This window comes from Eulemur rufifrons, chromosome 11, assembly GCF_041146395.1.
Source record: "Eulemur rufifrons isolate Redbay chromosome 11, OSU_ERuf_1, whole genome shotgun sequence".
Lineage (NCBI taxonomy): Eukaryota > Metazoa > Chordata > Mammalia > Primates > Lemuridae > Eulemur > Eulemur rufifrons.
In genome coordinates, this window is record NC_090993.1 from 162178 (window position 1) to 186768 (window position 24591).

Below are 24591 nucleotides of genomic sequence, written 5' to 3' on the forward strand. Positions count from 1 at the left end.
GGACCCCGCGGAAACCTGCTCTTGCGGGCACTGGCAAAACAAGGGCCCCACGTGATCCGGGATGTGGCGGAGGAGGGAGGCTGCCGCTTCCTACCAGGTACAGCCGAGGACGGACGCGCTCTCGCCGGGGGCAGCCCGCGGTGCTGTCGCGCAGGCTCCGGGGAAGGTTCGGCTGCGTCTAAGGGAGGCGTCCGAGTCATCCGTCTTACTTTGTTTGCAAAGTCACTCGTTCAGGCTGTCACTGTGCGACAGCTCAGAGCCACGCTGGTTTGCGGCCGCCCCTGCTCCCCACTTCCCCGAGGGTCTCCCGCGAGGCCGTGGGCGGACTCGGGCGTCAGGTCCCGGCAGGGGGAACTATGGGGCTCCGGCGACAACTCGGACTCCCGGGGTGACCGCGGAGCGAGGCAAAGGGGTGCAGAGCCGGGGCCGCCAGCGCCCCGCGCCGTCCCCGGGAGGCGGGCTCTGCCCCGCGGCCGCGCGCAGGGCGACGTCCCCACCCCCGGCCCCGGCCCCAGCCCCGGCCCCGGGAAATCCTCGGCCGGTCTCCGCGCCGGCGGCGGCTCGGAGCCGGGGTGGACGGGAGTCCGCGCTCGCCGGAGCCTCCGGCCCAGCGCAGCCCACGCGGCCGCCGCGAGCAGCTTGGCGTGGCCGGGGCGTGGCCGGGGCGTGGCCTGCGGGGCGGGACACGCCCCTCCTTCCCCGTCGCCCCGCACTCCGCGCTCCCATTGGCCACGAGGATGGCCAATGAGCGCCCAGATCGAGGCCCTACCCCGGGCCTGACTGGGAAGCTCCTGCCAAAACTTTGGGAGTTTTTAGCGAGGAGTTTTTTTTTTCCTCCTATTCCTTTTTTTTAACTAACGGATTATTATTGTTGTCGTTTTAAATTTAGCTCCCGGGGCTCCGCCGTCCGGGAGTTTCTGCCGGTCCCGGCCGCGGCCGCCCGCGCCCCCGCCCGCCCGGCGCCCCTCGGCGCGGACATCCCGGCCGGACCGGGGCGGCGCCCGCGGGGACCGGCGCTCGCGTCTCCCTCGGCGGCGGCGGCGGCCTCGGCGCGGGCGGAGGAGCGGAAGCGGCCCGCGCTCGGCGGGGGCGGCCTCGGGGCCCGGCGCGGCCCGCCCCCCGGCCCGGCCGGGATGTTCGCGGCGGGGCTGGCTCCCTTCTACGCCTCCAACCTCGGCCTCTGGTCGGCCGCCTACTGCTCCCCGGCCGGCCCGGGCGGCTGCGCCTTCGCGCTGGACCCCGCCGCCGGCAAGAAGCCGTCCTTCTGCATCGCGGACATCCTGCACGCCGGCGCCGGGGAGCCGGGGGCGGCCCCGGAGGGCCTGGCGGGGGCCTCGGCCGCCGCGCTCACGGCGCACTTGGGCTCCGTGCACCCGCACGCCTCTTTCCAAGCGGCCGCCAGGTCCCCGCTGCGGCCCACCCCGGTGGTGGCGCCCTCGGAGGTCCCCGGCGGCTTCCCGCAGCGCCTGTCCCCGCTCTCGGCCGCCTACCACCACCGCCACCCCCCGCAGCAGCCGCCGCCGCCGCAGCCCCCGCAGCAGCCCCGGGCCGGCGCCCTGCAGCCCCCGACCCCGGGGACGCGCGCGGGCCCGAACCCCCACCCCAGCGGCTCCGCCCCGGCCCCCTCCAGCAAGGACCTCAAATTCGGAATCGACCGCATTTTATCTGCGGAATTTGACCCGAAAGTCAAGGAAGGCAACACGCTGCGAGGTAGGTCTTGGGCGGGAGGCTGCAGGCCTCTCTGACCACAGCCCCGACGCGCTCCCCGATCCCGGGCGGGTTTGGGGTGCCCTTGAGTAGTTTTACAAGTAAGGCCTGATCTGTAAAACTGGGAAGAAGGAAACAAATGATAAGAAACTATGAAACCTGGGGTCTAAAAACACCTGCTCTGCGTAAAAACAGACGGCTCCAGGGAGGCTTTAAAAACAAACGCCACAGGATCGATAGTAATTAAAATGGTTGTAAATATTGGCTAAAATGACTATAATCTGTCTCTCGAACCACATATTTGAAGAGAGAACTGTATTTTCTGATAGGGAAAGCCCTTTTGGGAAAACGTTCCCCTTCATTTATCTGATTTCTAGCAAAATTTCTCCCAAGAAACGGAGATAAAATTGAGGGTCCAAACTCCCAAGAGGAGAGAGCAGAGTGGGGGCGCCCAGGGCTGGAGGTTCGGGGTCGGTGGAATTCGTGGCAGGCACCGGAAAGTGACGGTCTCAGGCCGATTTATGGAAAGCCCTTCCTCGCTCTATGCGTGGACGTGGCGTGCGAGACGCGCAGGGGAACTTTCCGCGGTCGCCCTTGGCCACTGGCGGGGGAGGTGTCAGCGCAGACACCGGGGTCTCTCCTGACTTCACTCAGGACGAAGGAATCCAAGGCCAGGGGATGGGGGGGAACCAACCCCCCGAGAGAGTGCGCGTTTGCCCGAGGTGTAACCCGCTTTTCTTCTCCCCCGACCCCAGACCTCACGTCCCTGCTAACCGGCGGGCGGCCCGCGGGGGTGCACCTCCCCGGCCTGCAGCCCTCGGCCGGCCAGTTCTTTGCGGCTCTGGATCCCATTAACGAGGCTTCTGCCATCCTGAGTCCCTTAAGCTCGAACCCGAGAAACTCAGTCCAGCACCAGTTCCAAGACACGTTTCCAGGTACGGAGGCTTTCGGGGTAGCGCCCCACTTATCTCCAGACTGGCTCCTCAGGGGGCGGCGGCGGTGTCGCAATCTGCCGTTGGGGCTGGAGGCTACGAAGTCAGGAGAGAGAAACCGAAAGATTTCTCAAGGAAGCTAGTGCTGGCTCCGGATGGTTCGCCTGGGAAAGGGATGGGGGCCGCCTGGGGGGCCGGGAAAGTGTGCGCGTGGGAGGACGGAGTGTTTTCCCTACCTTTGCACCCGGAGGGCGGTTTGAACACGGGCCACCAAGAGCTGTTGTCTTTTGACATACACACTTTTGGGGGTGACCTCAAAGGCTTTCGGGGCTAAGTCTGCGTGCATAGACACACACACACACACACACACACATACACAACACGCGCCGTCATCTGTAGATCATTCAGACCAGAGGGCCGTATTCGCCTTCTTTTCGCATGCCTAATTGTCACGCATCAGGTTTTTATTTTTCCTTTGCATTAACCGACCGGCGTCTCCACTCTGCACTTTAAGCCTGCCCGCTAAATCTTAGCTGTAAAATTTTTCCTCGGAGAGGCCATTCTTGTGTGCGTGAAGGGCTTGCGATGAGGGTGGAGCCAGCTGTTCACACAAATCAGTTTGAAGCAGCGCAGTGAGCCAGGCCTGCAGGCCGCGGGCTGGGCCCTGGGCTCTAACGCGGCCCTCTGGTCTCTCTTCCCTCTCTCCCTCCTGGTGACAGGGCCCTATGCTGTGCTCACCAAGGACACCATGCCGCAGACGTACAAGAGGAAGCGCTCGTGGTCCCGCGCTGTCTTCTCCAACCTGCAGAGGAAAGGCCTGGAGAAAAGGTTTGAGATCCAGAAGTACGTGACCAAGCCGGACCGAAAGCAGCTGGCGGCGATGCTGGGCCTCACTGACGCTCAGGTGAGCCAGCTCGTCCTCCAGCGCAGGGCGCCCTCGGGCAGGCCGCGGCCTGGCCTTCCCCGGGAGGCTACATCCTCGCCGGCCACTGCCCACTCGCCTCCTGCGGTCCAAACTCGAGGTCTTGAATTTCATGAGGCTTCAAAACTTGAGGCAGCAGAAGAGAAGCGTGGGGGTGGGGGTGAGGGAGCAGGACAGGGAGAATAGCACATCCCTGAAGATGGATGTCAACAAGCACTGCTTGTTTATTTTGGCGGACAAACCGAAGAACCTCCGAGAAAGCAGATAGGCCGCGGGAGAAAATAATTATGTGCTCAACTGTAGTGCAATTAGCTGTAGGAGGCAGTTTATTTCAGAAAAGATAAAAAAAACAAAACAAAGGCAAGAGATTATTGTTGGGGTTTTTTTTTCCCTCCTTCCCTCCCTCCTCCTGCTGCTGCTGCTGCTGGATTGTGAAATCCCCAGTTGTGAGGAAGTGAAAATATCATTTCAAACGAAATTGCTTAGCTCTAGTAGGGCGGGGAGTCCGCTTGGAGCGGCCACAGCCAGTAGGATGTTCCAACGCTTAGGCTCTGAAGAAAATCTTCCGGAGCAGGGAAGGGGGGCAGGGAAAGAAAGAAAAAAAATTTTTTCTTAGAATGCTCAGGGCATTTCAGCAGGTTCTGCTTATTTGATTTTTTTTTCAAGACAATAGGAAATCTAGTGTGCCTGATTTTTTCCCTTTTTCTTAAATTCAAGAACTGCATTCCTCCCTTTAAGCTTTGACTGTAGAAGACGCCCCGATGTTCCACTCCCCACAGCAGTGGCCCTCGCTGCCTGGCGCTGACCGTCCCCAGCAGGGCCAAAGCCAGCGGCAGGCAGACTTCTGGTTCTGAGCTCACTGGTCCCCTGATGGCTGTCTCTGCTGTCTCTCTGTCCTCCATTACACAACTCTTACACACACACACACACACACACACACACAGAGGAGGAGCCCAGCCGGTTTCCACCAGCTGTGGATGTTATTTTTAAAAGGGAAGCTGGAACTTGTGTGAGTGTGTTGGGTCTCCCAGGGGATCATATATATTTATGTAGATTCTCTGCCCCATCTCTACCTCTTTCCTCTACGTTGCACACATTTAATTCCAGCATTTTCTCAGCCTCCAGGAGAATTAGTTTACCGCTGGCAGGGCAGGGTCCTTATCAGCTCCTGAGTACAAACATGCCAAGGAAATGTTCTCCTGCTGAAAGTCCAGCAATACCTCCACTCCACTGGGATTAACTTTGAGCCCCTTTTCCCCTTTCTGCTTTCTGCAGTTTCTGTTTTAAAAAGAATTGCTTTTGTATGGATGGCTTGGTTTGGGTATTGGCAGTAGAGGCGAGGGCCAACTTAGAGCAGGAATTCCTAACGTTGGCTCAGCAAACCCTTGGAATTGTGTGCAAAGCCTTGGGCCATATGTGCATTTTTCTGGGCCAGGAGTTCTTAGCTTTAATCAGAGTCTCATGAGGGGCCTGACTCCAGTGAGGTGAAGACATTTCGATTTAGATGAGAGAGAGGTTGGGGGTGGGGTGCAGGAATCTGCCTTCCCAACAAGCACCCAGGACATTTCAGGTGCGAGGTGGGACAGCCACATGTTGGGAACGCCTTAGTGGGTTCCCCAGGTGAGGGTCCCTGGCCCTGTTGTTCCCCTCGGCCCCCACACCTAGCACAGGGCCTGGCCCCTGGTGGAGGCCTGGGGAATGGTAAGTGGTGTTTTCCCCCCTTGGGTGGTGGGTTGTGGGTGCCACCACTCGGATCAGGACGAGCCTGCGTTTCACCTCACCTCGGGGTCCCTTCTCGTCTCCCGCGCTGCGCGGCCCAGGTCAAAGTGTGGTTCCAGAACCGGAGGATGAAGTGGCGGCACTCCAAGGAGGCCCAGGCCCAAAAGGACAAGGACAAGGAGGCCGGCGAGAAGCCTCCGGGCGGAGCCCCGGCTGCGGATGGTGAACGGGATGAGAGGAGCCCCAGCCGCTCCGAAGGCGAGGCCGAGAGCGAGAGCAGCGACTCCGAGTCCCTGGACATGGCCCCTAGCGACACGGAGCGGACTGAGGGGGCCGAGCGGCCTCCGCACCAAACAACAGTCATTAAGGCCTCGGCCAGCGGCGTCCTCATCGCCGGCAGCGGCGGGAGTGGAGGGAGCGGCGGCGGCGGCGGCGGTTTCAGCTTCGGCAGCGCCAGCAGCCTCGGCAGCAGCGGCGGCGCCTCGGAGCTGCTCCCCGCGCCCCAGCCCGCAGCCCTGAGCGCTCCCAGGAGCCCCGAGCCCGCGCCAGCCCCGCTGGGCGGCGTATAGGCTGGACTAGGGCGGAGGAGCCCCGGCCCCGCGTGCAGCCTCCTGTTCGCCGTGGATTTTTTGCCTATTTTGGCGGCTGCGCCAGGGCCGGGGACGCAGCGGGGAAGGTCTTTCCCGACGTTCACACGGTCCCCCTCGCCCCTCGATGCCCTGGCTGGCTGCAGCCCATGCGGCCCAGGGCGGAGGGGACTCTGTCCCTTTGCCAAAGGCTCCCGTGGCCAGTCGAACACTTTTCCCCTGGATACAAGCAGCTCCGCCTGCGCTGCGAAGTGTTAGAGGAAACCATGCCTCCCGGCGCTTGGGGTCCTGGCGCAAAGGGGCGCTGCACTTAGGAGGCCTTAAACTTGTAAATAAAATGTTTATTACAGTTTGTAAAGGCCGCTTGCCTTGCTGGGGGTGATGCGTTTGGATTCATCGTTGTGGCTCAAGATCTCCAGCCTGGGACCGTAGCCCCGGAGCCCTGCGGAACAGGAGCTGAAGGTGGGAGGCGAGAGCTTTGGGGGAAAGTGGCTCAGCCTCGGAGCCACCTTGCCGCAGGGATTGGCGGCGGCGGGGCCTAGAGGTTTCACCTAGTCCAGAGGTCACCTAGGCAGCACCAAGCGCCTCAGCTCTGCAACCCTGACATGGCCTGAGAGCCGAGTAGGCCGTAGGATCCCCCAGGCCCACGAAGCAGATGGTTTCCCCGTCCGGAGTCTGGATGCAATGGGTGCGCCCCGTCCTTGGCACCAGAGTATGCAGAGTTGGAGTGGAGTTAATCGGGCACGGCCATGCTCGGTGCCAGGCCCAGGACTGTGGGGCTTTCCCAGTGCAAACCTCCCCGTTGCTCACGGATGGGCCAGCGGCACCAGGTCTGTACTGTTGTGCAAGAACAGACAAGTATATCACAGTGGTTAGGGCTGGAAGCCCGAGTCTTAGAGTGCCAGGGTCCTGGCTTTAAAGATGCCAAAATAATTGTCCTGCGGGGAGGTGCCTTATTCAAGGTTAAGCAGAGGCAGAGCCCAAATCAGAACTGTGACCTCCTAACCCCACATTTGGCCAGGGATGGATTTAGAAACTGCACTCGCCTCCTCACACAAAAATTTTCCTTTGCAATTGGCCACTGGAGGCACCCAGTGGAGTTCTTTTCCCCTCAAGCCTCGGGAGCTGAGAGGCAGCTCTCCCATCCCACTGAGGCTGGAAAATAGTAAACCTATTTTACCTTGATGCTGCTCCTAGGATGGGCCATTTGAAGTGTTTCTTTGTTGTCATTCTTTTTTTTTTTTTTTTTTTAGCTGGTCAAACCTTTCTTTGAGACCTGGCCTCCCCCACTCTTCTTCTCTCTAAACTAAGAAATGTCCAGAATTGGTAAATGCTCTTTTGGGAGATTTAAAAACAGATGTCAGAGTGCTGAGCAGCCAGATCTGTTTGGCGCTGACTGCAGGGAGGGCACAAGCCTTCTCAGAGCCCCGGCATCTGTGTCTGGGAGCCAGTTCTCAGGCAGAAGGAGCTGCGGAGAGATGATGAGGTAGAGCAGCGGTCCCCAACCTTTTTGGCACCAGGGACCAGTTTCATGGAAGACAATTTTTCCACGGACGGGACTGGGGGGATGTGGAGCAATGGGGAGCAGCTGTAAATACAGGGAACCTAGGATGCAGCCTAGTCCTCTGACCAGAGTGAGAAGGTTCCTAGCAGCTCTTCAATCTTGCTTATCTTCTTTCCACTTTGACTCACTCCTCTGGAGCTCATTCCAGGACCTCTGTTCTAGACTTTACGAGCAGGGGAGGGGGCAGATGTAGCCCCTGGAGGGCTGCAGCCAGCTGCCTACGCAGGTCCCGGAACCAGCACAAGGATGCGAGGATCAGCATTTCCTGCCCCAGCCCACCTCCCAAGACCCCAGATCAAGCTTAAGAGTGGGGAGGAAGGGACTAGGGAGAGGGAAGAGAAAAGAAAGGTAGATCCTGCCCCCCACAAGGGGCCCCAACTTCAATGGGAAGACGAGCCGCCTGTTATCCCTAATTGTGCCACGAGACTTTGAGGCCCAGGGCAGCCTCCCCACCTGCCGTGGGCTCCGGGCCGTGCTGGGATGGTGCCTCCCACAGGCTCTGCTCCCCAACTGCGGGACTTCTCTGTACCTCAGTTTTGCTCTCATTATCGACATTCGTTCCCTCTGACTTCTGGAACTAGTACATCCCAAAGCATCGAGTTTTGGGGCACATAAGTTCCGTTCTGGCGTTAAAGAGAATAACGCGGCGGCCTGTACGCCTGGCTGAGTGGAGAGGGCTGGGGAGGGGCGGGGAGGGGTTGGTGCTTTATACCCGGACCCTCACGGGGCCCTCGATGTTCCTGCTGCCGCCAAACTCTGGCTGCATTTCTGCACCGTGAGGCCTCGGGGGCTTGGAAAGGGAAGGAAGCCGTCACCTGGGCAATGTAAGGGTAGGACTTCACATAGAAATCGGCCTTATCTCAGCCAGATTTCGACAGGCCAGGGCCCCGCACGGAGCTGCGGGCCTGCGGACCCGGTGAGCAGGGCGGCGGGCACCTGGGGCGGGAGTCGGGAGGTGGGACGCTCCTCTCCGGCTCGCAGGAGGCCCCCTGGCTTCGCCGCCCACGTCTACCCGGTGAAACGCATCCAAGGCTTTACCCTGGGCAGCGGAATGCTTACACATTTCCATCCGAAACGGAATATCACAAGCCCCGGGGAAGTTCCAAGTACACTCGGAAGAAGAGCAGCCGCAGGTGGCCGGGAAGAAAGGCCGCATTTCCCGCAGCCAGCCGCATCCCGGAGCTGCGTGCTCGACCCCGGGTACTGGAATCTTCCTGGTGGGTTTGGTGCTACCCAAGAGCGGCGGGGCAGCTAGAAATTCTTCAGCCAACACCGAGAGTTTTCAGACACGGAAGGGAAGGCCGAGCGCGGGAGGTCCGCAGGCACCAGACCCGCCCCGGCCCGGGCTCGGAGGAAACGGTGCTCACGGCCCCCGCACCTCCCGCACGCCGCCAAAGACCGAGCAGTCGTCACCTTTGCTGGGGGCAGAGGTCTGCCCTGCCCGCCGCGGTTGTCCCCGCCGAGCCCGCTGAGCAAGGCGCACAGAGGCAGCAAGAGGGACGGCGACCCGACCAGGACGCGTTCTGCTGCGGGGGTGGGGAGAGGGACGCAATAGCCCCCTCCCCCCACACTCACTCGCGTAGACACACAGAGACGCACAGACGAGCAGGCACGCGACAGACAGACAGGACACGGGCTATTGCAGCTCTTTGTGGGTAAAACCACGCAAATAAACGTCCCCGTCCTCCTCCGCGTGGCACCGCACAGTGCGGAGCCTCACTGGGCTCCATTCTGCCCGTGGGGGCGGGCTGGGCGCCCGTCTCAGCAGAAAGGTCCCCTCGTGCCAAGCCCCGCGGACCCAACCGCTGAGGGCCGGCGCCGCGTCCTCCTGCGTTTGTGCGCTTCGGCCGGGAGCGGGCAGAGACCTCGACGGCAGGGAGCGTGTCGCCCTCGCCGCCCAGGCCCCCTGAGGTCGCAGCCGTCTGGCCTCGCAGCACGTGGGGGACAGGTGCTGCCGCGGGCGGTCAGGCCAGCCGAGATCACCCGTCTCCCTGTCCCTCCCCGCAAGGATTCTACGGACGCGGGGCGAGGGGGCGGGTCAGTCGCCCAGACCCGGGTTCTCACAATCCCTCTGGCCGCCTCCCCGCCTCAGAGCGGACCAGAAAGGAAGCTCGGTCGCCCTGGGCTCTTTTCTCTGGCCGCTCTTTTTCCCCAGTCTGGAGCGGGCCGCCGGCAGGGGTCGAGGAGGTGGTAGGGAGCGCGGAGCCCGCGAAGTTAACAGTGCCCCGCACGTCGGGGTCCCCTTCAAGGCACCAGAGGCCAAAGTAACCGCAGAAGGAACCTGGATTCCACGCCCGAGCTTTGGGGCCCGCAGAGGGGCGGGGCAGGAACCGGGGCCCGCAGCAGGGCATTTGCTGCTGGCATTTGGAGACTTGAACCTCAATCTGCTGAGCTTCAACCTAGCCTGGACCCCACGCTGCGTCCCCTCAAGCCGCCGCCAGCTCAGACTCCCCCTCGGCGGGACCGCCGGGCCTGGGACGGCTCTAGAACAAGAAACGGCGCGGAGGAGAAGCCGGGGGCCCAGGTCGACGCTCCTCCTCCCACGTGCGTGCGCCCCAGGCTCCCGGTTCTCTTCGTTGAGGGCGGAAAAGCGGGCGAGGGACTTCGCCTTCAGCCACCCCCCCCCCATAGGATGGGGTGATGCTGCTTTACAGGTGGCCGGGAAGACCCTAAACACGGAGGGAAATAGCATCCCGCTTTCTTTAGCCTCTGGGGGGCGAGGAGGCCTTGCACACACTCCTGGTCTTTGTGAGCATGCAAGCATTCGCTTCTAAGGAGGATTTGAACTGCAGGTTTGGGGAGATTAAAAAGAAAGAAAGAAAGGAAGAAACGGATTTAACTGTACTCAAGCACACATCTAGCTTACAGCAGCATCCTCGAGGTTGCGATGGCTTTGAGCGGCTTCCAGAGACCGACTAAGGGGCTTCTCTCCACACACCAGGGTGTTAGAGCCCGCGTCGCCACCCCCCGCCGCAGGAGCCCTGGGGGAATCCCGACCCTCACGCAGTGCGGGGTGCGCTTCCTCCACCCCCTCGGGCCCTAACGGAGCAGCAGGTTGGGGGGGGGGATCCGCAGAAAGCTCGGGGAGCCTCTGGCTCTTGGGTCCCTTCGCTGGCCCTGCCCTCTGTCATTTGAGAAGTCAGGTGCGACTACTCCCGACTCCCTCATTTTAGGGATGAGGCAACCGAGGCCCAGAGACGTGAGGACACTTGCCCAGGGTTCCCTGGAGAGTGAGAGCCAGGACCCCATGCATGGGCCTTGGGGTCAGCTCCTCCTGCAGTAAGTAAGAACGTGAAAGCTGCTACCCAACACATCTGACAAACCGATTCTGACCCGAATTATCAATGGATTTTTAAAAAGAGCATGAGATTCAATCGCTGCCTGGGATCATGGACTCCTACGAGCCCCTCCTCTTCCCCTCGGTGGTTCCAGAGATATGTCCCTCTGGAAGGCGCAGGCCTGGGCCGCCTCCGGGTGGACACCCCAGCCTCACACCTGTGTCGCCTTAGTAACAAGCGCAGCTTTCTTAATAACGTCTGGGGCCCCGGCCACACCCTGCTTGAGGAAGGAGGCGGTCGTCCCTGGTGCTCGTCTGACACTTGGGATTCTGGGCAGAACGCTGAGCTTGAGGCCCAGTCGCGCCCGGGCAGCCGCTGCGCTGGCGTCTTCTCTCTTCCCCGGCGGAGCCACCGCCGGTACCCGGCCTCGCTCCGTCGCGCAGTCCGCCGCGCGCCACAGGCGAGGAGCCAGAGGGAGAGGCCACAGAGGCGGCAGCAGCGACACCTGATGCGTTCTCCTAGTTCGGGGCTCTGGCTGATCTCCAGCGACTCCCGGGGTGCGGGGAGGTGGGGGAAGGAGCCAGCAGGTGGAGTCGAGAGCAGAGTGCGCAGGGGGGAGTGCGCCGGACCCCAGCCAGGCCCTGGGGACCCAAACTGGCCCCAGAGACATCCATTCATTCACTCATTTACCCATAACCAGCCCTATGGCCTTGGAAAATTCGTCTAACCATGTGGCTCCAGTTTCCTCCACCGTGTAATAGGATGTAATCAAAGTTACTAACTCATCAATTGCTGGGATTAATTGCAGTAAAAAAGAAAAATGAAAACAGAGGCTGATATACTATCAGAGTTATAGGCTTAGATGCTATTATGTTCCTTAACTTATTTATTTATTCATTGCAGTATTTATTGAGGTCCTTGTTAGTGTTTGCACAGTAGAAAAAAAAAAGAATGCAAGACACCCTTACTCTCCAAGAAATGAAATCATTAGATCTCTGGCACCCTATTGCCCAGTGTTCCCAGGAAGCCCCCTAAGGAGTAGCCCCAAGAGTTTGGATGCTGCTCCGTGACACCAGGGGTTGCTGCGTGTCCCCACCGATTCCATCAGACACCCCTTGGCACTTTTCCCTCCGGATGCTCCTGACTCTGCACCCAGCACCCGGTGCGCACACAGCAGGTGCTCAACACGATGCTCGTAGGTGTGGCTGGGAGTTCCTGGGAATTAGGAAAAGGAAAAGCTAGTTTTCTGACACTGAGGATCTGAGAGACGCTTAAGCAAGTGGCTGGGGTCCCAGGCAGGAAAATTATGCAGTGGGGATGATGTCAGGACAGATGGCACTTGGGAAGTTTTGTTAGATTCTTAATTTATTACAATGAGGGTAGGTCTTGGGAACAGAACCAAGACACGAATGATCCCTTTGAAGGGGAAAGGCACCCTCAGCTTCCTGAGGACAGGGCTGGGCTGGGCTCTGCTGCGTGCTTGGAGAAACTGTAGTGCCCAGCACAGCGCTGGGTACCGGGAATGCGCCCCCAAAAGTGCTCACTGAAAAAATGACTAACATCATTATTGTGTCCTTTGTGGTTATTTTTAGTACCAATGAATCCTCAGAAACAATGTGGTTAGCATGATGAACGCAGGAGGAAGCTAAGAGCAAGATAGGAGCTCCCAGGTGGCGACCCCAGGAGCCGGAGCCCCAGTCATCTGGCTGAGGACTCGCAAGGATCTTCCGTGCTGCGGGGCCATCGCAGAGCAGCGAGAGGATGAGCGCACGAGTGGGACGACGCGCAGACAGCCCGAGCTCGCGACAGGCCACATTCATCCGGAGCGCAGACGGGCCTCATTGACCTCATCTTGTAGGTGGAAACCGATTCGCGGAGAGGTTGAATGACTCGCCCACTGTCACCCCCCCAGCGGTCCACGTAAGGACAGAAGCCAGAAGCCAGAAGCTCTCCGTGCTTTCTGCCGTGGCCCACTAGGGCCTGCGGCACAGAGCGCGTCTCCTGGACCCGGGAAGAGAGAGCAGCGCAGGGGAGAAGGCGAGGCGAGCGGGCGCTCAGAGCGTCTGACCTCGCCTGCTCCTCTCGCCGAGTTCCGCAGCCACTCTGGACCCTGCTCCCCCCGTGCGCGCATTTCCCAGTCTGCACATTTCGCCTCGCTTTGTCAGGGCTGTTTACTGCTGTTTCTCAGACTCGGGGAGAAGGGTGCACCCAGCACGGGGTGGAAACGGAAGAAATGAGCAAATGAATGAACAAAAGAGCCAACTGGTGGGCAAACAGGATTGTTCAATCTAGCAATCCCGGCCTGAATTCCGCTCGGCCATAGTCGCAGGCTGCGCGCCCTCCAAGGGGTGCCCTGGAGACCCGGCTGTCCCGGTCTGGGGCGCAGATCTGGCTCTGAAGCCTCGTACCCGCGGAGGTCACCTGGCTTTGCCCTGTTCGCCACCGCTTCTGTTTTAGGGGAGGCCCCCGCATCCTCCGCGGTCCCAGATCCTTAACCCGGCGGCGGCGGAACGTTCAGTCCGCAGTCAGCGTGGGCCTCGGGCCTCGGCCTCTCCCCGCTGGCACTGACGCCAGCCTGGTGCTGCGTGCTGGTCAGGAGCACCCAGGGGATGTCCCTTGGACCCCGCCTTGGGTCGCCTGCAGCGATCTGGGCCAGGTCCCTCTTTCCTCTCCTCCTCCAGGGTCCCTGTAGCCTGTGCTGACGACCATCCTAGGCCAAGAGCTCAGTTTGGTGGCAAAAAAAAAAAAAAAAAAAAAAAACAAAAAAACACCCAACAGGCTGAAAATCTGTAAAGAAAAGGAGTCAAACTAAAGACTCCTGTGCTCGGTGACAAACAATTTTTGCCTCGAATGTCAACTGAAATTTGAATTTTCCCATTTCCCTCGGTCTTCCTTGCTTTGCGGTTCCCACCTTTTCCCACTTTTCGTTTTTCCCTCCTTGCTCCCTGTGCCCGGCCTTGGTTTCCTCCTGGGACTGCTCAGGGTTCTCAGGATTTTAAGTGGAACCGGGCTCCCCTGCGCCGGGCGACCGCGGCGGAGGACGGGGTGTGTGAGCAGACAGAAGGGGCCACAGGCGTCAGGCTGCTCCAGAGGGGATGGAGCCCGTGGCCCAAAATGCAACGAAAGGCAGCGATGTTTCAAAACTAAAAAACGAATGGACACATATATCTGCATACATACATATATGTACCCATATATATGGAACCCCGCAGCAGCGCCATCCTCCCCAAAGGCATTGTGTAGAAGCCAACCGCGACGCACGGGCCGCTCGCAGTCTGGGTGACACCTACACACTCAGGCACGCGTCCTTTGAGCCCCTACTGCGTGCTGGGCGGCGGGGGCGGGGGGTTCTCGCCCAGGGGCCTCAGCATGTCCCGCCGGAGCGATCCCAGGGCGCCCTGAGGCGCGTCCTCCCAACCAAAAGTTTTACCAATCGGAAGCAACCATCCTCGCCTCTTTCTCCTCGCTTCTCTTTTGCATATCTTCCCGCTGAGGAATGGTCGTGAGGACCCCCGTCCCGATTCCGTGACCCCTCCTGCTCTCCCCTTGTGCCCTCCCATTTTCTTCCCAGAAGTTTGCTCACTACCCTGGGGGCAGTTCATGGCGTCAGGGGCGATACCTGCCACAGACCACGGTCGCAGACACAGGTCTGGCAAACAGAAGGCGCTCAATAAATGGGAATTGTTGCTAAACTATCACCGCTACTGTCACCGTTGCACTGCTAGTTCCTTCCGGCTGGGGAGGGGTCCGCACTAGCGGTTTGAAATCACCGATGGAGACGGAGGAAAGCGACCTGAGCTTCACTCTTTAAACAAGACGTGAAGTCGTGTGTTTCCTTTGAACCTTCACAGCAACTCAGGACGGAAGGTTTAATTCTTCCTAGATTGCAGGTCACCCCTTCGCACGAAGGTTGGGTGATTTGATCAAGGTACGCGACCGGTAAGGGGCGTGGCTGAGCTTCCGACTCAAAAAATATGCAAATTGCTTGCCCCAATTCCCAAATTGGTGGGCAGTAATGATTCTCTTCGGCCGGGGGAAAAGAAAAACTCAAAGAAAAGCTTTGTTCTCATTTTTTGATGAATTATTCTGATCAGTATTTTAAATATGCACCTGACAGTGTGAGCGTAGATGCAACCACAGATAAATCTATTAAGAATTGGCTCGACGCACCCCCAGGGAAAGAGCGTTCTTGGTACGCCCTGTGCGGTTTGCAAGGTTGACGACAGAACCAAGGGAAGGCCCATTGCGGAAACATCTTTGGGCGGATGGTCGCCACGTGCACTTACTGTGTAGCCCCTACCCCGGGCCTCAGGATGGAAAGATCCGAATGGGTCTGGAAGCCACGAAGCTTCCCTTTCCTTGCTCTTGGTTACCCTCCTCTCTTTCCATTCTCACCTGGCCTCCCCCCGGCCTCACCTCCTTCCCTCTTGGCTCTCCCAAACCGCGTCCCGGGCGGCGGTGGGGAGCCTCCCGCAGGCTGTGCCCCGCGTCCTAACGCTACTGCGATCCTCGGGCCGCGGCGGGACAGCGACGTGACCCGGCCCCGCGCTGCTGCGGGCGCCAGCAACGCTACGCGGGCCGCAGTCACCCGGTCGCGCGGAGGCGGTGGGAGGTAGGCGGCCCCTGACCTCGGGCGCCGAGCGGAGCCGGGCGGGAAATTTACGGTCTGTGTACACTTTCTGGCTCCAGAGCCCCGCGCACCAGGGGCTGGGGCCGCAGGCGCCGCGGCCTGTCTGGTGCCCGCGGGACGCTCCGTTTCGCGGCGCGGGGGACCTGAACCTCCCCGGGAGGACAGGGCTGAAAACGAAAGTCCAGGCGTGAGGCGGGTGCAGGCCGTGCCGCCCCAACCGCGCAGGACAAGCGCAGAAAACACGCTGGGAGGTCCGGGCCCTGCTGCCTTCCCGGGTGGGCTGGGGTGAGGTGGGGGGGCGCGTCTACACTGACCGTTTGGAATCACACGCAGAGGGTGCGGGGTGGGACCGCAGGCCCAGCGACCGGGCGCATGGCCGGGAGAGTGACACCGGGCCCCGGGTGTCCCGCCCGCTTCCTACCGGGACCACCTGGAGACCTAGACCCTGGCCTCCCGCCCCTGGGGCACAGATTGATTCGGGTTTGTCGCCTGGGCCGGGCAAAGGAGAGACCCCATGGGCCTTCCCTGCCAGCGGAAGCGGGAAGATGGTCCGGGAGTCAATGTGGACGCAGGAAGCCCATTGTGGGGGGAGACTAGAGGTCCCGCTGCTCGCAGTTCACTTCGTAGGGTTAGTGTAGACACGAAGCACGTCTACACTGACCCCGCGCCCCGCGCTGGGCCACGTCCGCACAAAGGAGCTGTGCGTTAAGCTGCGCCGTCAGCATCGCCTGGGTCCCTTTGCTCGTGTTGTCACCAGAGCTGGTGTCACACAGGGTGACTGCACAGCCGTTTAACTTCCAACACCAGGCGCAACTTCTCAACGTACACAGTAGTAAGTTGTTGCCTGTCCATGGGGCAGGTATGTTCTAGAAACTTGTATGTATCAGCTCATTTGCTTTTTACCAAATTCCACTTAGGTCTTTAGTTACATTGTGTCCACTTTCCAGATAAGTAAGCTGTGGTTAAGAGTGAAATTAACTTGCCTGAGGGCACAAAGTTAAGGAGTCGGTTTGGGAGTAACTGACATCGCTCCAGGCCTACCCTATCCAGGTCATCTAAAGTACTAACAGGCCCAGCCAGGACGGGCTGGGTGCAGTGGCTCAGCCTGTTAATCCCAGCACTCTGGGAGGCCGAGGCGGGTGGATCTGCTCGAGGTCAGGAGTTCGAGACCAGCCTGAGCAAGAGCGAGACCTGGTCTCTACTTAAAATAGAAAGAAATTATCTGGCCAACTGAAAAAATATATATAGAAAAATTAACCGGGCATGGTGGCTGATGCCTGTAGTCCCAGCTACTCGGGAGGCTGAGGCAGGAGGATCGCTTGAGCCCAGGAGTTGGAGGTTGCTGTGACCGAGGATGATGCCACGGCACTCACTCTAGCCCAGGCGACAGAGTGACACTGTTTCAAAAAAATAAATAAATAAAGTACTAAGGAAACAAATACTCAGCTCCAGCGTTAAGAGTCACGCAGAAACCCGGGGTCGGTGTACCCACTTTTAGACCTCCCTCCTCCGGCAGGGGCCCGTGCCCCGCCCCAGCGCTGGGGTCAGCCCAGCCAAGCGAGGTGGCCGAGTGGACAAACACGGGCCATTTAGCAACTACCCCCAGGGCCTGCTCGTGACACGGCGGCAATAGTGACTGCGAGTCTCTTTGACGCCCGCTTCTCTCTTTCTTTTGATTTGCGGGGGGGGCCAGGTCTCCGCACCCCCCGCACCCCGAGGCTCTGCTGCACCCCGGGCTTGGTTAAAGCGCCCACTGCGGGCCGCTCGGGCCAAAAGCGCTTTTCTCCGCGGCCCTTTAATTATCCTCCCCGTGGTCTTCACCGGCGCGTCCGAGGCTTTAGCACCTCTAACTGGGCGCACCTGGAGGCCTTCCTGGCGTCGGGGCGTGGCCTTGACCGGGTAGGAGTGAGAGGATTGCCGCGGAGCACGAAAGAACTGAGTGGAAAAAGAGGACGGAGAAATAGGACTGGGAGACGGAAATCATAAAAAGTAAGCATTTCCCACATTGTTTAGGGGTGGACGAGTTGACACAGCCGCCTTGGGGCTGGGCCTTAGATTAGCAGAAGATTTATCCCTCAATCAGGGAAAAGCCATTAAGATATTCTTGGCTTCGTCTGTGGGAAAATAATTTCTTTGATTGAATTGCCCCAAAAGACCCCGCGGAGCCCTCTCTTCTCCGCCCCCGGCGGCCTCCCCTTTCCTGGCCGCCGGAAGGAGGGGAGAAGCCGGGGCCCCAGGGAGACGGGGCCTTTCCATCTTTTCCAGCATCTTGAATTTCACTTTGCGCGTTTCTTTCTACTTGTGGGTTCGAGCGCCCTGCCTGGGGGACTCGGAACCTCAGCGGGGAAATTCGCCCCGGCAGGTCCAGCCACCGTTGCGGCTTTTGTGCCCTCGGGCCTCGCGCCGCCCAGCACCAAAGGCCTCGGTCTGCGGAACCAGAGACGCCAAACGCCCAGAGAATGTCACACAGCAAGGGGAGGCTGGAGCCGCAGCGCGCGGGGTGGATGAGGCCTGTTCCTCCTGGGCAGGGAGGAGCCGGGACTCAAAGTGTGGTCTTAGGCCCCTTGAGGGTCCTTGTAGAGGGTCCCTGAGGTCAAAACTATTTTCACAATAAAAGGTTATTGCCTTTTTCACAAGTGTGCAAGGCCATTTCCCAGAGGCCACGTTAGGTGTGGTGACATCACAGCTCTGATGGCTTATGGAAAGTGGACGCCTATTGTAGTTTTTACAAATGTTTGGGCTTTATAATTTACCACGATAAAAATGCATTTAAAAGGCCAGGTGCGGTGGCTTAGGCCTGTAATCCTAGCACTCTGGGAGGCTAAGGCGGGTAGATCGTTTGAGCTCAGGAGTTCAAGACCAGCCTGAGCAAGAGCGAGATCCCATCTCTACTAAAAATAGAAAGAAATCAGCTGGACAACTAAAAATATATAGAAAAAATTAGCCGGGCATGGTGGCGCATGCCTGTAGTCCCAGCTACTCGGGAGGCTGAGGCAGGAGGATCGCTTGAGCCCAGGAGTTTGAGGTTGCTGTGAGCGAGGCCGACGCCACGGCACTCACTCTAGCCCGGGCAACAAAGTGAGACTCTGTCTCAAAAAAGAAAATGCATTTAAAGTATGTTTTGGTTTTGTCGCTATACCTGTGCTGTGTGACTGTTCACATTTAAATTAATTAATATGAAATAGAATGAAAAATTCATTTTCTCAGTGTCACCAGACACGTTTCTGTTGTTCAAAGGCCGTGTGTGGCTGGTGGTCGCCACCCTGCACAGCGCAGATATAGAACCCTCCCCCGTCTCACGGGAAGTTCCACTGCACAGCGCTACCCTAGGCTGTGGGTACAGACAGACATAATCACACAAACATTGCCCATTAGCATTTTCTATCATTCTGAGGATTAGTGTTTGAGATGCTTGCCTTGGAACATTCTAGATTGCACACCAGGCATTGGAACTAGAAAGGCTATATTTGTGTCTGGATTCTGCACTTGCGGTCTTCATAATCTTGGGCCATTTTCTCGACTCTGAGCTTCAGTTCCTGCTGCTGTAAGATGGGGTCGTAGATCCCAGGCGTAAGCTAGAAAGAGGCCACGCAGCTGCCGGTGGAGAGCACGAACTCTGGGGTGAACTGAGTGGGCAGGTGTCTCGGCTCAGCCCGGACGACTCCGGGCCGGTTTCAAAACCTCTCCACGGCTCAGCTTCCTTATCGGTAAACTGGAAATATCACAGTAGTGGTAATAGTAATTTCTCCTTCAGGGTTGTTCTGAGGAGTCAGTTAGGTAAGTGAAAAGCCCTTAAGAAACATTAATTGGCACATTGCAACTACTACTATGTATATGTTAGATGTAATTATTGCTTACCGGAAGTGCAAACCTTACTGGGTGACAATAAAATTTAATTCCCTTCCGCTTTCAGTAATATATATATATGTGTATATATATATACACACACACACACACACACACACACGCACACATACATATGTTTGTGTGTGTGTGTGTATAGTGGTAAAATGCAAATCATATAAAATTTCCCCTCTTACTGAGAGGTAACCAGTCAACTGTTACGGGACGGAGGGGATACTTTCATCTCTGCAGGCACCAGGTTTGGAGAGGGCACCAAAATGCCATGTGTGACAAGAGCCACAGCATGCAAGACGCTGCCTTGAATCTGATTTGTACACTAAGAAGCTTATTCTCTCATGGGGGGGGAGGGGACGTTACCAGAAAAATCCATGTCATTTATTTTTATTAGCTTTAAATCTATTCAAAAGTGATCGTGGGGTGATTAGTAGGCTAGAACACCATGCACAGTATGTTTTTAATGTTTCCTCTAATATTTTTGGTTCTTTGTCATTTAAGATTTAAATTAAGCAAGTACAGATAGCATTTTATTTTATTTTATTTTTTTTATTTTTATTTTTATTTTTTGAGACAGAGTCTCACTCTGTTGCCCAGGCTAGAGTGCCGTGGCATCAGCCTAGCTCACAGCAACCTCAAACTCCTGGGCTCAAGCGATCCTCCTGCCTCAGCCTCCCGAGTAGCTGGGACTACAGGCATGCACCACCATGCCCGGCTAATTTTTTCTATATATATTTTTAGCTGTCCATATAATTTCTTTCTATTTTTAGTAGAGATGGGGTCTCGCTCTTGCTCAGGCTGGTCTCGAACTCCTGAGCTCAAACGATCCGCCCACCTCGGCCTCCCAGAGTGCTAGGATTACAGGCGTGAGCCACCGCGCCCGGCCCAGATAGCATTTTAGAAAATAGAACCAATGAGTATTTGGGGACACCTGATCTAGGCCTAATAAATTTAGACCAGAAAAAAAAAATTTACCCTCTGAATAATTTTTAAGAGGGTAAATTCACAGCTCAGTATCGTTAAGTACTGATTGCATTGTTGTACAATTAACATCCAGAATTTTTTCATTTTGCAAAACTGAGGCTATACTCATTAAATAACCCCCTCCCATCAGTAATATTTTTGTGTTTATGTGAATCAGACTCTATGCTTTAGATCAGAACTATTTGACTAAGTAAAACTTAATCATTCCGGCTAAGAAATCAATGTCAGTCATTCAAAATAGCTGAAGTGATTGGGAAAGACAGCCGGAGTTCCAAATGTAATCAAGTTTCATTGAATATGCCATTTCCATTGATTTCTCTATCTTTATCCCTATCTCCCTGTAGACCCTACCGGCCCCCTCCCTGACCAGACAATGGCCACATCCTTGGGTTCCCCAGGCCACTGCTGATTCTGGATCTAGGGAGTTAGTGACGGCTGGTGAGTGAGGTCACCAAGTCTTTGAAATGACGTTTTCTGAGAAATGCTTGAAAGGCTGATGGTACAATAGTAGATACAGGAAAATTAGTTCAAGCTTTGTCCCTGGTTGCATGGAAAGGCCTGGTGACAGTTAGCGATCTGGACAAGCATCAGAACAAGATACCCAGGGTCCTCACTTAGCAATCCTTTTGGGACGGTGGGCAGGAAGAGAGAAAGAAATTCCCTAAAATAACAGTAGTCACTAAAAAGAATCAAGTGCTTCTTTTTAGTAGTTTATCCCTCTCCACGGGTTTCATTTTTTTTTTTTTTTTTTTTTTGTTGAGACAGAGTCTCACTTTGTTGCCCAGGCTAGAGTGAGTGCCGTGGCGTCAGCTTAGCTCACAGCAACCTCAGACTCCTCGGCTTAAGCGATCCTACTGCCTCAGCCTCCCGAGTAGCTGGGACTACAGGCATGCGCCACCATGCCCGGCTAATTTTTTCTATATAGATTTTTAGTTGTCCATATAATGTCTTTCTATTTTTAGTAGAGACGAGGTCTCGCTCAGGCTGGTCTCGAACTCCTGACCTCGAGCGATCCACCCGCCTCGGCCTCCCAGAGTGCTAGGATTACAGGCGTGAGCCACCGTGCCCGGCCGGGTTTCATTTTTTATAACTTTTCTTATGGGTGGATTTCCAATGGAGAAAATTAGTTAAATACAAGGGGCATACGGCGTGGGATGCTTGTATTAACAGAGGCAAGCAAAAGTAAAACCTCCTTAAGACGGCGTAGCCAATAAAGTGAGTTTATTGCTTCTCATGGTTGAGGAAGTGAAGTGGTGGAGTGAGTTTCATGCATGGCTGAATCGGGGCTCTGGCTCTATTTTCTGTGGGGTTCTCACCCCTGCAATTGGTTCTGTATCCACTGTATGCTCAGTCTGGCCTCCCTCAAGGTATCAAGGTAGGTACTCTCCCATCTAGAATAAGAAACTGACTATAACCCAGAATCGTCAGGAAAAGACCGGATTGGATCGGGGTGGTTCACATACCCTTCCTTGCCCAGTCATTAGGGTCAGGGGCCTGGAACACCCCAGTTGCAGTAGCCTTGGTTGCTGATTTACCCCTGACCAAAGGACTCCCTGAATGGACATGGGGAGGTTATTTGGAAAGGGGAGCAGGTAATGGAAACTAAAGAGATGATACAGGAATCGGCTACAGTACGCACTTCCATTTAGGCACCGTGAAGTTGGAATTTTATTACTGACGAGTAGATCACTCCTTTTGCAACCCTACTAATAAAGCTGTGTGCTGTATGGGCTTTGACTGATGCTAGAAGGATCTACAGTTGGAGATATCTTTCCAGCCTTGAGATGATGGCTTTTTTTTTCATATTATTAACATTATTCCTCTTGTGAACAATCCCCATGTTGTGTTCTTATCTCACGGGTTCTGTGACTTGTCTGATTCATCTCAGATATTTGTTAGAATGCAGATTTTTACTGCTTCCCTACTAGATTCTGATCTGATAGGTCTTGGGTGAGTTGATGGCTGGATATTTGTATGTCTAGCAAGGATTCAGGTAATTCCTGTTACCAGGCTAGTTTAGGAAACAGTAAACTAGGATAGATTATGCTTGTTCTCTTTGTATTGGCTACCGGGGAGCTTAGAGGAGAATCTACAGGCCTGATTCTTGAAAAGTGTTCAGGTTTATATGGCATGAATTTTAGATACTAATATTAGTCTTGGCTTCATATTTCTTTTATCCTTATTTTCTTCTCCCAGATTTTCACATTAAGCAAAAATGTTATGGTAGCATTTAAAAAATATACTATCTTAAATTCTTTTTGGAATGAAACAGAACGTATCAGATAGGATTCTGGCAGAAAGCAGAAGCCACATTCAGCTGGGATTTTTTAAAAAAGACTTTTTCTTGAAAGACTATTTGCAGAGAAGTGGTCACCAGCAAGTGATGTTGCCACTGGCAACAGCAGGCTGGGGAGGTGCATTAGCTTCCTAGGCTGCCGTGGCAAATGAACATACACTTAGTGAGAAAAGAAAAGCTAGAGAAATGTATTCTCTGACAGTTCTGGAGGCCAGAACTTCAAGATGAATCTCCCTGGACTAATGTCAAGGTGTTAGCTGGGCTGGTTCCTTTTCGGGGCACCAGGTGGAGAATATGTCCCTTGGCTCGTCCAGCTTCTGGTTGCTGCCAGCATTCCTGAGCCTGCGTTTGAGCCACTCCCGTCTCGGCTTCTCTGGTCTCCCAGGAGGGCAGCTCCTGGGCACGGCGCGGGGCAGGATGGGGCAGCGAGCGGATCTGGAGGGAAACCAGCATGCAGGGGGCACGCGTACCGGACCCCTGTCGGCCTGTGAGCGTGACCGCTGCCCGGTCTCTGGGCAGCGTTTCTCAGAGGGGCATCTTTTGCTGGAGTTGACACGCAGACACACGCTCCGAAGTTTTCCTGGAGTCTTGCACCTGGGCCCTTGCAGTTAAGAGGAATCGTCAGAGAGACTTGGGGCAGAGTTTCCTTCCAGGGTCCGGATCGCTCCTGGTCGTCCCCAGGGCCCTGGTCTGCGGTGGACAAAGGCTGTTGATCTGGTTGGCGTTAGAGGGACAGAACGGTGGCAGGAGCCCAGGCTTCCGGAAACTACTCTCTGAAGCCAGTGCCCGCCCTCTCTTGGTCAGGGGGTCCCATCCCCAGGGACTCAGGCTGCCCGTCTTTTCTTCGGGAGGCCCACGCTGGTCTCAAACCCCGAGGTGGGACTGCGATACCTTTGCATGGCGTAGCTGCCATCTCCTCGTAGAACTTTACAACCCAGCGTGGATCAGCCAGGGACGGGGGTCTGGCTTCAGCGTGGGGAGGGAGCTCAAGGGGCCGCAGCCCCCCAGCCCGCGGGTTTCGCAGCTCTCCTTCCTCTCGGCCACGTCCTGCAGGCCCCACCTGGGGCTGTGCCTGCGGCCCCCCTTTATCTCCCCGCCCGTGTCTCCCCCCGGGGGGCCCTTCCTGGCGCGGCAGCTGGGATAGACATCAGGTGTTTGCGAAGCACCCATGCCCACATTCCTGCCTGCTAATGATTGCCCTGATATTTTTTTTTATTGACATTTGAAACTAAGGACAAAACCAGCTGCTTCACGAGGGGGAAAAAAAGCAAAACATAAAAAGAATCTCCCATATAATCGCCCCCCCCCCCGAAATCTCAAACCAATAAAACGAATCCAGCCAATAACTCAATCTCCCGGCCCCCTTCGCTGGGACCAACGCAGGCAGAAGCAGCACAGCAGGGACACCTCATTGACAAGGAATTTGTCATTAGTAATTTTATTAGCTTTAATGCGGCCAACTGGGGCTACCGATAGCTCCAGCGTTCTTTTTCCTGAGGGTTTCTTTTTCCCCCCAAAAGACAAATGTTCTACAAGCCTGACATTTAATTGCCTTTATAATTTAGTGTACCCTGGTCGAATGACAAACTTTTCAAAATGCCATCACCGACAGAGCATTCCACAGTTTGTTCTATATAAATTTGTCATTTGTACTTTTCTTTTATAAATTTCTCAGGGCTTCGAAGCCTGTGTACTCTAACGATTGTTAAGAGAATACTTCTCTGAAGGGAGACACTCATCTGTCATGGTTGAGAGCGATTTCTTTGCAGTGGGAATGCTTTAAAACGTCTTGTTTGGGCAGAAACGGCCATCCATTAATTGGTAACTTAAGCAAGTTCCTTAAAGCCGGGCAACTGGGTTAATGAGACCGCCGGCCTTTGAAGTCGAATGGGAGCAGAGATGAGCTCACCGCCCCGTAAGACGACATTAAATCAATTTGGTGTAAGAGGTAGAGGAACGTGGTCCCCTCCTGCGGTTTCAGGGAAAGATCATGCGTGCACAGAGTGAGCTCCGAGCATGGAAATTGGATGGTGGGACCCGTGGGCTTTCTGGCAACGTCCACGCTGTCAAGGAAGCAGCGACAGCTGGGAAGGACGACAGGTGGGGATTAGGAC

At 56.4% G+C, this 24591-nt stretch overlaps 1 protein-coding gene across 1 annotated transcript; it reads left to right on the forward strand.

The window, feature by feature from the left end:
* The first annotated feature begins 1132 nt into the window (after positions 1–1132).
* On the forward strand, positions 1133–6171 carry HLX (H2.0 like homeobox). Its single transcript, XM_069484587.1, has 4 exons — positions 1133–1710; positions 2463–2642; positions 3359–3543; positions 5382–6171. The coding sequence occupies exons 1-4, from the start codon at positions 1134–1136 to the stop codon at positions 5847–5849; spliced, it is 1410 nt and encodes a 469-aa protein (XP_069340688.1). The 5' UTR covers position 1133; the 3' UTR covers positions 5850–6171.
* Positions 6172–24591: the final 18420 nt, after the last annotated feature.

Coding starts and splice junctions, on each gene's coding strand:
- HLX (XM_069484587.1), top strand. CDS start 1,134: ATGTTCGCGGCGGGGCTGGCTCCCTTCTACGCCTCCAACCTCGGCCTC. Junction 2,643..3,358: donor GTTCCAAGACACGTTTCCAG/GTACGGAGGCTT, acceptor TCCTGGTGACAG/GGCCCTATGCTGTGCTCACC. Junction 3,544..5,381: donor TGGGCCTCACTGACGCTCAG/GTGAGCCAGCTC, acceptor TGCGCGGCCCAG/GTCAAAGTGTGGTTCCAGAA.